The sequence below is a fragment of the Bemisia tabaci genome, chromosome 8, assembly GCF_918797505.1.
Source record: "Bemisia tabaci chromosome 8, PGI_BMITA_v3".
Taxonomy (NCBI): domain Eukaryota; kingdom Metazoa; phylum Arthropoda; class Insecta; order Hemiptera; family Aleyrodidae; genus Bemisia; species Bemisia tabaci.
In genome coordinates this window covers 40930628-40949287 of record NC_092800.1, presented here as the reverse complement: position 1 = coordinate 40949287, position 18660 = coordinate 40930628, and the positions used below count along the sequence as shown (strand labels likewise).

General features: G+C 38.9%; 2 protein-coding genes across 3 annotated transcripts in view; one reads left to right on the top strand and one right to left on the bottom strand.

The window, feature by feature from the left end:
- LOC109038346 (facilitated trehalose transporter Tret1) overlaps positions 1-2938 on the top strand; it is a 125547-nt gene extending 122609 nt beyond the window's left edge. For both annotated transcript variants that reach the window (XM_019053379.2, XM_019053380.2), the window contains exons 4-5: positions 729-1160; positions 2199-2938. In XM_019053379.2, coding sequence (XP_018908924.2) covers positions 729-1160; positions 2199-2801 — 1035 coding nt within the window. In that variant the 3' untranslated portion in view covers positions 2802-2938. The remainder of the gene's footprint in view (positions 1-728; positions 1161-2198) is intronic.
- MED20 (Mediator complex subunit 20) overlaps positions 1-18660 on the bottom strand; it is a 190004-nt gene that overhangs the window by 166858 nt on the left and 4486 nt on the right. The window contains exon 2 of the mRNA XM_019053382.2: positions 16800-16942. Coding sequence (XP_018908927.1) covers positions 16800-16942 — 143 coding nt within the window. The remainder of the gene's footprint in view (positions 1-16799; positions 16943-18660) is intronic.

Genomic DNA, 18660 nt, shown 5'->3' with positions numbered 1-18660 from the left:
ACTAACGGCAACCCACGAGAGATCCTTTGATTAGTCCATCATTTTCTCCCTCAGTCTAAAGCACCACCTTTTTCAATCGATAGGATCGCTACACACTCTTTATGCCTTCTTTGTTTGTAGCTTTGTCTGTCAATGGACCACTGGACAAGGTACGAATTTAAGCATTCTGATACATGTTTCTTAACCAGAATTTCACGTAGAGCACGATTCGCGCAACAAAAACTAATGAAACTAACTCCAAACAAAAATATTAACGTTTTTATTTCATATTGGTTACGAGGAAGTTGAACTGCCCGCTCACAAGAAACTCAAAGCTCTACGTGAGTCAAATCGCGCACTACAACGGTTTCAACAAGCTTCTCAATCGAGTAATGTTCATTTCCCACCATGTGTTGTTCAAACTATAAAAAATTTGCTACAGCTGAGCCAAAGCGTCAAGATTGAGGTTGCCAGATTTTTATGTCGTAGAGACTGTCATGATAACGCTTAGCGCGCGATGTGAATCACGCAGAGTATTGAGTTTTCATGAGCGGGAGGTTTGAATTCACGCATCAAGAATCATTAAATATCTTTGGAAGGAGTTGATTTCGGTGATTTTCATTGTGCGCGTCGTATTCTACGTGGAATTTGAGTTAAGAAACATGTAACAGAATGCTGAAATTCGTACCTTGTCTACTGGTCCATTTCGACTCGCCATGGGCAGAGACTAAACTCTTCGATTGTTGCAGGTGTACATATCGGAGATCTCGGACCCGGACATCCGGGGGTTCCTGTCGGCGGTGCTGAAGATCTTCAGCCACATCGGGACGCTGCTGTCGCTGACGCTGGGGGCGTACCTGGACTGGCGGGAGCTGGCCATGATCATCTCGGGGGCGCCGCTCCTGCTCTTCGTGAGCATGCTCTACATGCCGGAGACGCCGAGCTTCCTGGTGCTCTCCGGTCGGGAGCCGGACGCCGTGCGGGCCCTCCGCTTCCTCCGCGGCAACGACACGGACATCACCCGCGAGCTCATCACCATCCGCAACAACATCCTCACCGCCTCCACCCACCAGTACACCTACCGCGGCCTCGCCCACGCCGCCGCCCGCCTCGCTCACCCCATCCTCATTACCTGCGGCCTTATGTTCTTCCAGCGCTTCTCCGGAGCCAACGCCTTCCAGGTACGTAACATTCCTTGCATCTCCTACGGGTTTGTTGTGCTGGTCACAGAATCGTGTTTTGATGCTTGGGTCCTGTAGATCAGCTGAAAATTAGAAGATCCGTCCAAACAGCAACTTCCTACGTCCAATATTAACCGAGATGTCGCCCTTTGAAAAGTCGGGTTTTTGACGTCATCCACCGCGGTAGAAACACCCTCGGTTTCTTCCGCCTTGGTTTTATCGATCAGAAAGCACACATTAGCACTGGCACAAAGCAAGGTGGAAGAAACCAAGGGTGTAACTACCGTGGTGGATGACGTCATAAACCGAATTTTGCAAAGCGCGATATCACGGTCAATATTGAACGTAAAAAGTTGCTGTTTGACAGATCTTATTATTTTTAGCTGATCAAGTATCAAAACGCAATTCTGCGACCAACACAACTGACCCATTACGATCGTAAAAAAAAAAAAAAAAAAAAAAAAAAAAAAAAAACATATATTCTTTTTTCCCGTCTTTTTTGTTTCCTGGTCCAGGAGGGGGTTGAATCCACCCCGAAATGTTCCGGGCATTCTGTTTGTTTTTAGCCTTGGTTTTCCATTTTTTTGTCTTTGTTTCATACTTGGACCGAGTTTAACAGAAAGGAACCAACCCACATTTGCGAAAAATTGAGTTAGGAATGTTTTTGAGCTTCACTAGCCGTAAAATTTCTCATGCCAAAAACAGAAAGTCTAAAAACAGGGGTTAAAGCTTATTTTTTACATTGATTGAACCTAACAGAGGAATAAAACTTCAAACCTCTTTTTCTCAGTTTCAAATTAATGTGGGTTGGTTCCTTTCTGATGAGCTTGGGCCATCTAATGTTTATTGGACGTTTTCTTACGAGTAGGTTGTTCTGGCCAAATGATTAAATTTATGTTCCAGTTCTACTCGGTGACGATCTTCAGCGAAACAATGTTTAGCCTTAGTTTTTCATTTTCTTGTTCTTTGTTTCATATCCAATATTCCATGGCCGTTTTGTTATGTCATTCTGACCAGATACTCAAACTTATGTTGCAGTTCTACTCGGTGACGATCTTCAGCCAGACGTTCAACGGGATGAACCCGCACGGCGGGGCGATCGTGGTGGGCTTCGTCCAGCTCCTGGCGTCCCTCCTCTCGGGGCTGCTCATCGACACGATCGGCCGCCTCCCGCTCCTCATCGCCAGCAGCGTCTTCATGTCCATCGCCCTGGCCGGCTTCGGCTCCTTCGTCTACTACGAGCAGCTCAGCCGGCACAACAGCTACGTCCACGTCCAGCACCTCCCCCCGGGCGTGGCGCCCCCCGGGATCTCGGCCACCTACGACTGGATCCCCCTCCTCTGCGTCCTCGTCTTCACCGTCTCCTTCTCCATGGGCATCAGCCCCATCTCCTGGCTCCTCATCGGCGAGCTCTTCCCCCTCGAGTACCGCGGCCTCGGCAGCGCCCTCGCCACCTCCTTCAGCTACGCCTGCGCCTTCATCGGCGTCAAGACCTACGTCGACTTCACGCAGACGCTCGGGCTCCACGGGGCCTTCTGGCTCTACGCCGCCTTCTCGCTGGCCGGCCTCTGCTTCATCGTCTGCTTCGTCCCCGAGACCAAGGGCAGGGACCTCGACGAGCTCGACAGTAGGTACATTTGATCCCGGCCCAAATCCTACCCTTGTAAATAATCATTCGCTCGAGTCCCGAGCTGCCTTTTCCGGATCGTCGAGGCTTCCGCGGGCCCACGTCGGGCAGTCCCCAAGTAGCAGCACTGGAAAGAAAAAACACGTTGGATCTAGAATCCAAACTCTTGAAAACATTGACAAGAAAAAGAACTCTTGACTCAATCACATTTAAGTTTAAATCAAAAGGAAGTCCGCTCAAATTAAGAGGCTTGGTTCTTGATTTAAGCTTGAATCTGATCGAATCCAGAGTATTTTTTCTTGTCGATGTTTTTAAGAGTCTGGACTCTAGATACAATGTGTTTTTTTCCAGTGAGTGATCGCGATAAATTGCATTTTATCGGTCGGTTATCGCGATTGTATCGGTATCGATTATCGCAATATTTGCGAAGTAAGAATTGCGATTTATGGCGATTAAATCGCTGTCCATCGCAATTGTTGGTTCGATAGAATCGCGATCAATTTTCTAAGTCAAAATTGAAATTAAATCGCCAAACATTGCAATTTTTGTTTCGATGATATCGCGATTAAATTGCCGGGCGATAAATTTGCAATTTTATTGTGATAAGCTAAAGGATAATCACTCAGATGTTGATGGTTCTAGCGATTTTATCACCGATAAAATCGCAATAAATCGTGATTTTTACGTTGAAAAATGCTACTTGGGTCTGAAGCCATTAGCGGATTCCGCAAATTGGCAATTTTGTCTATTCTTCATTTAAACCTATGGAAATGTATCGATTTTTGAAGAGGCCAGGTGCTCCAACAAGAATCGATTATTTAGCATAGGTTTATATGGAGGAACTCCGGTGTTGCTGCATTTCTGAATCCACCTCTGTCTGGAGCGAGCTAATGAAAGAGGTCGAACGTGCGGAGGCGTGAAACTGTTACAATGGGCCTTTAGACGAAGTGCAAAATTAGGAATGTCGTTACTTCTACATGTCATGTAGAACGCGTTTTGCGCAACGGAGATTGGACGTATTTCTATACGTCTAACAATAAAATCTGCTTAAGCCTGCTTTTGCAGACGTGATATCTTCTTCACAAGGTCTCCGGTGATAAAAAATTAATGATCGAGACACGGAGATAGAAAGATATTTGTGTTGACCGTTAACGTTTAACGTTTAACGTTTAACGTTTAACGTTTAACGTTTAACGTTTAACGTGCATCATTGTGACAAGCCAGGCCCCGGCGATTCTTGACAAGGAGCTGGAAGCATTCGATCCTTTTTTATTTTTTTATGATCCCTGTTTGTAAAGAGAGTTTCAAGACAATAATGACTAAATAAGAGAAAAATACTAATTATTGTTACTATTATTTATTAATTTATTTTATTTTTATTTCTCGATCTATATCATTCAAACTATTGATCCTTTTCAAAGCTTTGTTTTTATGATATTTAAGCTGTGATATTCATAGAAATAACGAATTTTAAGCGTAAGTTAAGGATTGATGACGCAGAATCGTCTGATTTGGGTGAAATCATTTTAACCGATGTACTTCCATACACGACAATAATATTTTTCAGGAGTTTAGGATTCAAACTTTTGAGTACCTTGTTGTACAATACACTGCACTTTTTGAAATGAGAGCACTAATTTTTTTTCTCTTTTATACATTTAGCAAGTTTTAACCATCCAGATAACCAGAGATGTATTAAATTGCCTGTATGTAGAGTTAACGACAGAAGGAAAGCATAAAGGACAAACAAAAATAAAAAAATAAATACATGAGATCTGAAAAAATACAGGTGGCAGAAAAAAATGCTGTTGAACGAAGTGTAAGGACGAAAAAATACTTCTCAAAAGGTAATGTAATTAACAAAAAATTGGGCGAAACAGCGGCAAAATATGACCCGAAACGGATTTTTATGTCCACGCGAACAGTGACGTAGCCAAGGGGAGTCCAAACATCATTTTTCGTGATTTATAATGCACCATTGGTTCACTTTATGCATGAAAAATTGTTGACCGTAGAACCTCCCCTTCCTGCCATGAGAGATTTCTGGCTACGCACTGTTTTTGAATTATGGGTGGGCAAATATACAGCATATCTTAAAACTTCCCTTCTTTGATTAGAATTGATTAAAATTCTGATTAGAATTTCTTATGTAGAATTTTACTTTAATTTCCGCGTTCACCAGAAATTTATGTGCATCACAGAGCCTGAAATCATAATTTTGGTGTTGCATTGTCTAAAAACACCTTTTTTGCAGTATTTTAGTACTGAAAGTCGCGCAACAACATTCAAGGAAATCATATATTTGTTATTTCCCACGCAAATTCAAATTCTTTTTCATAAAAATTCTTGTAGGGGCTTTTGGTGCGTCTATTTTAGCCGACTACGACTATCTATGTCGTACTTCCTACGAAAAAAGAACTATTAAAGGTCACAAAACATGGTTTAGATGACTCTAAGATAGCAGGGTAATCTTTACGAGTACGAAAATGCTACGGCATGGAGCACAAAAAAAAATTGAAACTTATTTTCGCAGTAAAATCTCAGGTCCCTTGATCGATACCCTTTCTTACGAAAGGACTGGATTCGATGGATACAGGAGAAGTTCCTCTTTTTATACACCTGAATGGATAAATTATGCATCCCAGATGCCTTATCCTGATGTAAGTTTTCACATTTTTATGTATGAAATTAATGAGCATGACATATACCTGATTGTTCAGCACCCTTTTTTATGTATAGCGCTGATTTCATGCATTTCATCCCTATTGGGAATCAAGAATAGCATTGAAGATATTCTCAATATTTTGACAGCCTACTTAACAGTCGTTTGATGGTCTGTGGTACTAGGTGATAATTTCTCCTTGTATCTCTTGTGAGAGAGCTACATAATGGTACTCATGTAACTTAAGGGAAATGTACTTCTTTTAATAAGAAAAAAAAACCAAACAAATTATTTCATATCAATACAGAAAAAAGAATAAGAAAAACATCAAACTAATTTGTCGGCGCTCGAGTATCAAAAGATTGTGGAATGAATCTTGAACCCTACAATTTTTATTTTTTTTTAAAAAAAAACGGTGACGTAAGTAATGAATAAAACAGTATCCTCTTTGTTCGGGATAAGCAGTGCGAATTTTCTACGAGTATTTCACATAATTCTTAGGACGGGCAATTTCATAACGGTGCCTTTTGAGCAGCAAATAAAAATTGAAGAAAATACAATTCATGCTCTCTCTTATGATTTTGGAACAGAAATATCTGGATGTTTACTTCGAAGATGAAAACCCTTGGCTTTTAAAGTTAGTTAGAGATAAAGTTAAAAACAAAAGATTGAAAATTAGGAAGTGTCAGAGATATAGTTAATCAGTAAATCACTAGAATAAGGTTGAATGAAGCAGGTCACATGGACAAAAAAATCAATTGAGGCGTACTTGCGCGCGGATCATTCCTAATTATGAGAACCCTGGAGACCATTTCAATTTTCAGCCACCTTAAGATACGCGCACATTCGATCAATTATACTTTACAGATAGAACGGCGGAAAGTGAAAAACACCGAAAAATTTCTGCCCTTACCGACTTCCCTCTAAAAAATTAATCATGAACGCGAATGGTAAAAACCCTTTAAGGAGTATCATCATATCAAGCCAAAAACCGAGTTGGCAACACTGTAATCCTCCATTTAAAAAATTCATTGAACATATCGATTCTCAGTCTCATGGACTGTTTTACATACATTTAAATGGAGAAGAAACAGTGTTGTCAAACTTCCGAGAGCGGTCGCGAGTCACTGCTGCTCGAAGGCGGATTCGACCATATTTTGCGATAAGAAACCAGTATTTCTGGCTCAATTTAGAAACAACATATATACCATAGGTTTGCGTACGCAGAAAGATGCTTTTACATCAGAACCAGACGTAATAGTTCCTTATTGCAAAATTTACACCAATGAACCACTAGACAAGGTACGAATTTTAGCGTTCTGATACATGTTTCTTAATCAAAATTTCACGTAGAACACGATGCGCACAACGAAAATTACGGAAATAAACTCCGTAAGAAGATATTTAATGATTCTTAGTGCGTGAATTCAAACCACCCGCTCATGAAAACTCAATGCTCTACGTGAATCACATCGCGCGCTAAACGTTATCATGACAGTCTCTGCGATGTAAAAATCTGGCGACTTCAATCTTGAAGTTTTGGCTCAGCTACAGCGAATTGCTTATATTTGAACGACACATGGTGGGAAATGTGCATTGCTCGATTGAGAAGCTTGCTGAGGCCGTTGTAGTGCGCGATTTGACTCACGCAGAGCTTTGAGTTTCTTGTGAGCGGGCAGTTCAAATTCCTCGGAACCAATGTGAAATAAAAACGTTACTATCTTCGTTAGGAGTTGGTTTCAGTAATCTTCGTTGCGGGAATCGTGTTCTACGTAAAATTTTGGTTCAGAAACATGTATCAGAATCCTTTAATTTGTACCTTGTCTAGTAGTCCATTGGTCCAAGAAATTGCTCAAAAAGGACTACTCGGTGTATTTCAAATGACACAGGCAAAGCTAGGGGCTAGATTTAGAATTGGCATTACAAAATGAGTGATGCATAGAATTTACTTCATTATTCCTTGGGGGGAAAACTGATGATACATTTGTTACAAGATCAAAATCACTTAGCTTGTATTTAAGATGTATTCGGATTACGTATGTACCTTCTCCGAGTTTGTCATTTCCATTTGAGTGCATTTCTATTTTATTTGCCTATTTTGTTGACCCAACTGCTACTTATGACTAAGAAGATCACCGATGACAATAAATCTATACAGTCGGAATCATTGCCTCTTCCCGCTCTCTAGTTGTAACTCGTTTTAGAGGTAGTGTATAATTAATTAATTCTTCCATTGTGAATCGTATTTCTATTGAAGAATGACGTGTTTTTACTTCAATTTTGTGCAAAAATCTCATTAACTCGCTACTGTCTTTTCCTTGGAGTTTTAGGTGAAACGAAGAGCACTGAAAAGAAAATTCTCGGCGTTTTTACCAAGGTCCGTTGGTACCTTTACCATAACTTTTTTTTACCGATTATTGGTAATTTTACCAAGACCGACTGGTAAGCTTACCTAAAAACCGGTATTTTTACTGTTTTTTCCAGGTAAGAATACCACTTTTGTTGGTGATCAATTCCCGGTAACTTAGCTATTTTATCTCTGTAATTCTACCACAGTCGATAAAAAATGTTGGCGTTTTTACCAAGGTCCGGTAAAATTACCGAGAAAGTTCAATAATTTTACCGAGATTTCTTGGTAAAATTACCAATTCCATGAATGATAATTTTACCAAGAAAAAACTGGGATTAAATTATTCTCTGTGCTGGAATGACTGATTCACTTTAAGTGTAAATACTAATGTCCGTCTGAATGGAGAATTTGCTCGAGAAAATTGTATTACTTCGGATCAAAGGGCTTCATTAACTGAGTTTGAAGTATTTCCCCCAATATTTTTCTCATATGGAATCTAGGAGATAAGTGTATTAAAAAATAAGTAAATGTACCGCCTCCTGACGTCGTAGAGCGGCATTTTTTATTTAAACACATGTATTTCAGCAAATTAGATCATTCTGTCATGACTCCTCAAATAATTACTTATTCAAGGTAGAAACCAACGATAATAATTGTAGTTAGTTTTGAGAACAAAATTATTTTGTTCTCAGTTCAGTCAGAAGTTTCTTTCATAAATGGACCGCGTTAAACACAAAGGAACCAAGCCACATCAGCTATTGCCAAATTTAATCGGCTGATTTAATTTCTTACATGAAAACGGTTGTGCGGATTTTCATGCAAATTTCAGTGAATTTTCTCCATAGTACGAAGCAAATTCCTTAACATTTTCAAAGGGATCCGAACAAACGTTTTCTCGTAACTAATTAAATTGCCCAGTTAAAATTGGCAATAGCTGATGTGGCTTGGTTCCTTTCTGTTAAACGCGGTCCAAATGAAAGTCAAGTTTCAGACACTTGCAAATTCTCCATTACTTTTTGAGGAACCCAAGTGATCGGTTTCAGTTTCATGTTACACGAAATTACATATCCAAAAAAGCTTACGACTGTTTTTGGCGTGTCTACTGCCATCACTTCAGTTACATAACATGATATAATTCGACTTGTGGGGGTGTGTCCAATCACCGGTGGTGATTCCTTAAGGTTAACGTCACGGGTTGTGAGATACATCCATTTCTAAATGTATGTAAAGCATGTATATTTATCTTAGCACCTGGAGTCCACTATTTATAAATTATTGAAACGGGGCAGGGGCAGTATTGTCACCTGCCAATGCTTCAAACCAAAAACAGTCAACGAGCTTTGTAGAAGGAGCCCTGGCATGGCGATGGCTTGAGTTGCAGAACGAATTTCTGATTCCGAAAAATGAGTGATTTCACTCGTCTTAAATCGGAGGGCAGGATTTCGTAAGACTTCCTTATGAGGGATATTTCTAATGGACACTGTCAGTGTTACGTCAAAGAAACGCGATATTAATCGAACTATTCTCATCGTTAGCACTTGAAAGAAGTTGCGTAATTGTTTATGTTTGGATCATATTTGATACAATTAGGAATCATAATGGTAACGTTACCATTAACGGCGTCTATGGATTGATGAGAAGCACCCTTTTCGCATTTTCAACATTAGCTGGGCGTATCTCAAGCATTGGCGGATCCAGCAAATTGGCAACATTGTTTTTTCCATTTAAACCTATGGAAATGTATCGATTCTTGGACGGGCCAGGTGCTCCGACAAGAATCGATTGTTCAATATACATTTAAATGAAGGAAACCCGATGTTGCCAAATTACTGGATCCGCCTCTGATCTCAAGCCGAGTCATCGTGTGCTTGTACTTAAGTAGTTAAGTAGTCTTATTTTCACCCTTTAGATAATATTGAGATTAATTGTTACTGCTTCGAACCTGATAGCTCCTTTTCTCGAGGGACTATTTTTAAAGCTGAAAGCATTTTAAACATAGTTTACTTTAACTTTTGAAGAGGAAAAGCATTTCGAGGTTACCTACTTTTTAAGCTTCAGTTTGTTTCTAGAGAAAACCCTCGCAAAGATACTTCTATTAAATTATTTTCGGCTGTGAGACAAATATTTACGTGAAATTTAAATTAATCTGTACACAATAAATAGCTGGGTGAACAGGCAGGTCACGTTACCCATTCTATTCTGTTCAAACTTTTTGAACAGTCATTTAGCACAATTTGTTTCTCTCTCATACTCTACCCCACCCCCTTTACCTATTTTTTGTAAAGTAATTAGTAAAACGCATCTTTTTACACACCCCGTTTCCAGTGCCCTTCTAATGTACCTCCATTTTGCCGGGCAACGCAAAAACGCCGTAAATGTCATTTCAATTTTTTTGGAAACAATGTATTATATCAGGAAAATTTGAGAACCTTGAGACAATGTTTTTACAGAATTCTTTCGCAAATACTATCAAGAACTTAACCTGAAAATTTGAGATACATGAGTAAATCGGTTTTCATTTTATAAAGTATTAAGTTCCAAGAAACTGAAGGATTTACGGCGTTCTTGCTTAGCACGGCAGAATAATTCCCCATATTACATATGTAACCCTCGAGAACTAAAAACAAAGACAATAAATTTCTAAACTAAAACAACGAGGTCAGGATACAGCAAGTACTTTTGAGAAATTTCCACGGAAAATTGTTAATAAAGAAAGTCAATTATTTGAATCTTGTTAGTGCTCATGTCTTCCTTAATAGTAATTAATCAATCTCAAAGTCCATGAATTTTTATGTTTTTCTAGCTTTTAAATGTAACTCTGTAACTTTTAGGATTATCGATTATCATTGTGACCAAAACAATAAGGTGTACTTATCATGCTTCTATTACCGTAGAGTAGTTTAGAGCTTAATTTTCGACTTCCTTGTAATACTCAAGCAATATTCCGTCACCTTTGATTCGGATGATGAAAACGTGACGTAATCAATTTCCTTTCTTTTTTCACGCGTTAATTCATTTAATTTAAACTTTTATCGTCATAATTTTATTTTTTTATACAAAGTTGAGAACCTGTTACGAACTGCTAAAAATGATGTCATTGTTTACGGTAAAAAAGAAAAAAAAGAAAAAAAATGTTCAAAAATAAATAATTCTAAAAAAAGTTTCCAGTCAATTTTGTCAAGTTTACCGGTCCATTTCATTGTTCCTGTCGGTTAGAACCTAATTACAACTAACTATAATGATGCAATTCAGAACAAGTAAAAAGAAGTCATCATTTGTGCCTAGAAAAGCACAAGTGTTATGATCAAGATTAATGATTTATAAATCCGTTTTAAAGAAACTCTATTTAATTCCTGAGGGTATAATGTCTCTTTCAAGAGGGTGGATGGGGATTTAGTTGCTGTTGATAAAGTTTTATGAAAATTAATAAGCTTCTATACGTTTAAAATATTTTCCTGACAGGTTCTATCTGTTCCAAAAAAATATTGATCACAATAATGTACGGCCTAGTTCTAACTACTGAATTTTATTAGTTCAGCTTTGTCCCAATTTTATGAGGGTTGCAGCGATGATGAGAAATACCGCGTTGCCTCTGATTATATATTTCAGAGACAATTACTGATTCGCTATTCCTGAGTTGCAACCTTAAAAGCAGCGGAAAAACTCAACAAACTACAGATAAAAAATTTGAAATTGCAAAGGCATCTTAATTAGATTCATGGAGGATTTTTAATACCAAAAGGAGGGCTTTTGAGGACCTCTCAAGGAGTTCAAACAGTGAACTAGGAGTCTTAAGGATATTTCAAGGATTACGGAGATAATTTTCGTGTTTCAAGGCTTGGGTTTTTAATCACTCTGTCGAGTGACATAATTACACTATCTGCAACTTACTGTATGGTCCCGAACTAAGTACGTGGCTATCGTGTGAAGCAAACTAAGTATACATAGGTTGGGACCATAAAGTAAGTTGAACCTAATGTAATTTTTGTGGGCTTTCCAGATTGTTCGAAAAAAATTAAGAGATATAAAGAATGCCTCAAAAATGGAGGATTCCTAGCTTCCTGTGCCTTTCATCTCGGCTACCGATTGCACAGAGTACGAAATCAAATTTATGATGCACGGATGACTCTATTGACATCTCGAACGTCTTTGCTGGTCGGGCTTAAGGGTATATCTTGACGAAAGCAGCTGAACCAGGCTCAATCACAACAAGGGCGCTACAATTTGACGAGATAAATCCCAAGTTATACATATTGCAATTACGTGGTAAAATTATTGCTATTTCATGCTTGTGTATGTTGCCATCTACTACTCGAGGGAATACTAATTGAAATAAGTTGCAATTTTTTACAGCATTGCATATTGTCATTCTTTCTGACACATGGAGATCATTTCGTTGATTCTTTAAAATCGGCATTCATTGACCGAATGATGTGAAAATATTGCAATTTCAAGGTAAAAGATTGCAATTTTAAGGTAAAAGATTGCAATAGATTGCAATTTTCTTTGCACAGATTGTGCCCTACATTAAAAAATGAAAATACATGTGCCATAATGCTTAAATTCGCGCCTTGTCTCGTGGTCCATTCATACATGTTTTGCAACATGGTCAACTTGGAGACATCGCTGAGAAAACAATACAAAAAATCAGAGTAAAACTCCGAGAGCCACGAGAAACACACCATAACAAACACTGGAGAGGGGCAATATTTTTGAGAACTTTCCTTGCTGCCGTGCTAAGGAAGAACACCGTAAGAGCCTTCAGACGTTGCCAAGTTCCTTCCGATAAAAACCGAATTTACTGGGAAAATTGCGAAGATTATTTACCAAAACTTTCAGACGATTTTGCGCGCAATAGTATCTAAAATATCTGAAAGCTTCAAGAAAGAATATGCATGAGTGTCGTCAAAAATAAATGTTTTACCGAGGGAAATTCGGCAACTCTCAAATGTTTCATACGGCGTTCTACCGCGAAACGGCAGTTTGGGCGTCTCGGCGAGTTTTCCGCGTTCTCTTTCAGTTTTATTCTCCAGGAGAATTCATCGCAACTTCCGCGGCGCGTGAATTATTGCTCTCCTCCAACGGAAGTTCCCCCGTGCTTCCGTACTTCAGAGCTTCAAACTTCGCTGCGAGGTGCAACTTGATAATTCATGGCAGGAGTTCTGCCGTGTGGAGGAAAAACGCCGTATCAACCTCCGCATGTTGCCATATTTCCCCGGATAAAACATTGATTAATGGACCACTAGACAAGGTACGAATTTCAGCATTCTGATACATGTTTCTCAACCAAAATTTCACGTAGAACACGATACGCACAACGAAAATTACCAAAATCAACTCCTGACGAAGATATTTAATGATTCTTGATGCGTGAATTCAAACCACCCGCTCATGAAAACTCAATGCTCTACGTGATTCACATCGCGCGCTAAATGTTTATCATGACAGTCTCTGCGATGTAAAAATCTTCAACTTCAATCTTGACACTTTGGCTCAGCTATAGCAAATTACCAATAGTTTGAACAACACATGGTGGAAAATGAATGATTGAGAAGCTTGCTGAAACCGTTGTAGTGCGCGATTTGACTCACGTAGAGCTTTGAGTTTCTTGTGAGCGGACAGTTCAAATTCCTCGTAATCAGTGCGAAATAAAAACGTTAATATCTTCGTCAGAAGTTGATTTCGGTAATTTTCGTAGTAAGAATCGTGTTCTACGTGAAATTCTGGTTAAGAAACATGTATCAGATTGCTTAAATTCGTACCTTGTCTAATGGTCCATTATAAAAGTTACGACTATTTCACCTTGAAGGGTTTTCATACTTTAGATCAAATTGCGAATAAAGCCTTCTGAAAAGTAGGGAGAAAAGTCGTCTCAAGTTTTCCTAAAAATTCGCGTTTTTTTTCAAAGAAAATTTGGCAACATTCAAAGGTTCATACGGTGTTTTTCCTTAGGACGGCAGAGTTACCACGAGTCCGCCACGCTCGGAAACACGAAGATTTCGAAGTTGAGGCAGCAAACGCACCTGGAAGTGGCAGGTCCTTCTGCCGTGCTAAGAAAGAACGCCGTATGAGCCTTCAGACGTTGCTAAATCCCGTTGACTAATCATGAATTTTCGGGAAAATCTGTAAATATTTTTCTTCTTATTTTTCAGAGACTTTGGTGTGTGCCCAATTCGATCAAAAGCGTCTAAAAATTTCAAGGAAAAATATTAATGACTTCCTTCAAAAATGAATATTTTTGAGAGGGAATTTGGCAACACTCGAATGCACATACGGCGTTCATCCTCAGCATGATAGCCTTTGCACGGGGTCAGAGCCAACGTGCACCGCAAGGTAGATCCTCAGCTTTGATGCAACGCATTCTAGCGGTTGCGTGGCGTGCTTTGCGATATATCGATTGATCTGCCATTTAAATCTATGGAAAAGGGTCGATTATCAAGGTGTTAATCGATTCTTTACTACAGCTTCAAATGGAGAAATATCGATGATCGATTATTCACGCCACGCCACTGCATTTTGGGTACGATCGATGCACGTTGAATTCTTACCATCAGATGGTATTTTTGAAAACTCAACATTTCAGTCTGTAATTCGATTATTACGGAGTGTTCCATTTTTCAATAATGAAAGGAAAAAGATGCGAGATTCTAAAAAGTTGCGATAAAGATACATATTTTTCCTTAAATATGACAAGGTGGTTTATTTAACACTTATTATTTGGGTGTACCTCCACGTGTTGGACTTTTCCGCTTGTTTCAGATGATTCAATTGGATTCAAAAAGAATGCTTAATGAGAGACAAATGTAAAACTGACAGAGGCGCAAACAGTCAGCATTTTTGAAATTTCTGCAAAAGCACCGTTTTGCAGCCTGTTTTTTAGTCAAAGAAGAATTACTCCGCATTATTTTCTCTTTTTTTCTGTCTACGAAAAGCAAGCGATGCACAATAGACCGAGTCGATAGGAGAAGTCGGACAAAATTTGAAAACTTTTAAAGCTTATAACTCCGTTTACACAAAATTTTGAGGTTCTAAAAGTGGTTCCATTGGTTTCCTCGTAAAATTTTCTTCTTATGGTACCCCTTGAAAATGGACCACTAGACAAGGTACGAATTTCAGCATTCTGATACATGTTTCTTAACCAAAATTTCACGAAAAACACGGTACGCACAACGAAAATTACCGAAATCAGCTCCTTACGAAGATATTTAATGATTCTTGATGCGTGAATTCAAACCACCCGCTCATGAAAACTCAATGCTCTGCGTGATTCACATCGCGCGCTAAACGTTATCATGACAGTCATTGCGATATAAAAATCTGGCAACCTCAATCTTGACGCTTTGGCTCAGTTATAGCAAATTGCTAATAGTTTGAACAATGCATGGTGGGAAATGAACATTGCTCGATTGAGAAGCTTGCTGCGACCGGTGTAGTGCGCGATTTGACTCACGTAGAGCTTTGAGTTTCTTGTGAGCGGGAAGTTCAAATTCCTCGTAACCAATGTGAAATAAAAATGTTAATATCTCCGTTAGGAGTTGGTTTCAGTAATTTTCGTTGCGCGAATCGTGTTCTACGTGAAATTCTGGTTAAGAAGCATGTATCAGAATGCTTAAATGCGCACCTTGTCTATTGGTCCATTAAAATGTTACGAAATAAACATCAAAATTTGCAGTTTTGGTTAAACGTTTCATGTCCGACCTCTATAATTGACTCGATCCACTGTGCGACGCGAGGGACGAGCAGAAACGGGACAGCTCGAGAAGAAAATTCTACAAAAATTACGAGGCAGAAATCACGCTGCAAGGCGTTGTGTCCACACTGGATAAGGCACGTATACAATTGATGAATGGGAAAGTGAGAGAATAGATGCGAAAAATAAAAAGAGGGATGTCTTCTGCTTGTACTATCCGAGTAAAATCGACCCGATTATATCAGCTAGTTTCCATGAAAATATGCGCGCTGTTCTTCTTCCTTAGATTCCGTCTTTTTCTCTTTAAGGCGCTGCCTACAGGGAAAATCTGGTGCGAGAAAGTCAACTTACACAATATAATGAACCGCGAAAAGGCAAATATTTTTGCAGGGAGTTTCAGAGGCAAAAAGGAGAGGCTAAATAAAAAGATATGAAAATTACACATTTTATCATTGAAAGGGATGGGGTTGGGTTGTAAATGGCGTATCTGGGATGAAAACCCCACAGTTGGTGCATCTATTACTGAGTTTATGGATGACTTTCCTCGGCACCACGAAACTGTGTGCAGCTCTGTTTTTACAACCCAGGTGAAAAAAGGGTATTTTCATTTTTACAGATTTACCCCTATCAAAGTGTTCCTCTGACAGTTTGTGCCTCCTACATGCGACAGCAAACTTGCATTAATTTTGACTTTCCATTCTTCCTTTTTTCATTGCATTATTCGTTCTCTTGTTACCATTTTTGTATGTACCTAGCGAGCACTTAAAGCCAACTCAACGACTAAATATACTATAATAAAAAATTGGCTTTTTATGTCCAGCATTTCTCAGATTGTTGTCTTTTAAGTATTAATAAACTACGCCAGACACGAGATTTGAGAAAAAATGCCATTCAGCGGTGTAGCACAACACTTGGCACACATTGAAATTAATCGCGATTACATGGTAACATTATTGCCCCTGTATCGGAGTGTTGTGTATGTTGCCTGCCCACTGATTGAAGGGACTTCACTTGCGGAACTACTTACGTTGCGAGTTTTTTTTAAAATGCAAATTGCTTACCTTTTTGATACACGGAACTCATTGTATTCGTCGTTTGAAATCGACATTTTTCGACAAAATTATGGAAAAATATTACATTTTATGGTACAAAAATGACACTTTTATTGCATTAAATCGCGATTTTATTTAAATTTTGGCAAAATGTTGATTCGGTTGTATTAGAGAGGGGCACAGTTCTACGCATGAACCTGAAATAAAACGAGGACAGTTTTCCCTTGACAAAAAATGCACTTTTGAACTTTGACTCACCTAAGGCAGGAACAGACGTGTAAGTTTCGCAATCAACCAAAAACTGCCCTTGCTGAACCGCTCCCAAGGCTGTGATTCGTTTAGTCAGGAACTCTATCGTCTGGGGTCCTGTTCTGTTTTCGACTATTGGAAACTGCTGCACTCTGCAACATTTTAAATTTTAAGAATTATAGTCTTCATCTATAGTCATGACAATGGAGCCAAAATATTCATAATAAACTTTAAACACAGGGAAAACTTGAGGTTCCTATGCAGGTTCTTTGGGTGATTCCGTTTCTATTACTTATAAAAAAACAAAAACAAAACAAAAACAAAAGAAACAAAAAAATAACAAAAAAAAGGAACTAACCAAAATAACACCGCGATATCCTCTGATGTTGGGATATGCTTTCGGAAAATTATACAAAAAACTATTGTTAAGCTTCTAAAATGAAATTAATAAATAAAAAACGGAACATGAGTGGCGAAATGCATTGTGCAAAGGTGCAATAGGAGTAAAATCAGGTCTGATTCGTGGAGCCGTCCAAATTATAAAATATCGCCAAGAAATCCTCTGTCAAGACCAGATTTGAGAAATTAAAAGAAACTGCTATTAAATTGAAAAACCAAAACGGACATAGGCGTCGGTGTGCAAAGTTGCAATCGGAGAAAAATCGGGTCTTTTACGCGTGGCCGTCCAAATAAAATTCCCAACGAAATCCTCAACTATGAAACGATTCAGGAAAATTCTCGGAAAATTTTGAGAGAAACCGTTGTTTGGCTTCTAAAATAAAATAAATAAACTATAACGAAACATAAGTGTCGATAAGCAACATTGCAATCGGAGAAAAATCAGGTTTTCGCTGGTATCCATCAATATTTGACTAGGATCACGGAAGGCGCTCTTGATACAACTATTCGACCACGGGGGATGTCCATATTGCGGCTAGCTGGATTGAAGGCGTTTTGTACTGCGATGATGCCTCGATTACCCTGCAATAGCAGACGCAAGTAGCGTCGCAAAACTCGGACCTCGCTTCGACATTCTTCACCTGCTTCCTATGTTTATCTTAGCTGAACGAAAAATATGTATCTTAATTGCAACGTTGCAAAATTTCGGATTATCGGTAATCCCTCTTTTATCACTCATTAAAAAAGAAAAGGGAACTAATCGAAAACGTCACCGCGATATCCTATGTTGCGAAATGATTTCGGAAAATTTGTGGAAAATTATGGAAAAATCTTTTATTAAGCTTCTAAAATGAAATGAATAAATAAAACCGGAACATGCGTGGAGGTGTGTATTCTGCAACGAAGCAATCGAAGCAGAATCGGGTCTTTTTCCCATAGCTGTCCAAATGAGATATCACAACGAAATCCGTTGTTGTGAAACGATTGAGAGAGATTCTTGGAAAATTTTGAAATACACTGTTGTTTGCCTTCTAAAATAAAATAAATAAACCAAAACGGAACACAAGTGACGGTATGCAACGTTGCAATTGGTGAAAAAGCGCGGTTTTTCGCTTGTGAATACCAAAATTTGACTTGGATCACGGAAAGCGCTCTTGATAAAACTAGCTCTTACACACTTTTTTATCTGTCCTTTTTTTTGTTTTATTTTGTCGATTTAAGTTCAGAGCCGGAATAGGCGGGTTATACCTCGAGAGTCCCTTCTATTTGAAGTATACAACCCGCAATTAATGGGCCCTTTAATCTCGTCAGCACTCTGGGCCCCTGAGCGATGATCGGGCCCTGTTTGAATTCCAATTTCTTAGTTTCATTTCTTAGCACTTGTTTTTTAACTCTCCGATAAAAATTACCCATCTCTCCAATACAATTCTGGATGGAGCGCACTTCAACTTTACGATCACAAATGCAAAAA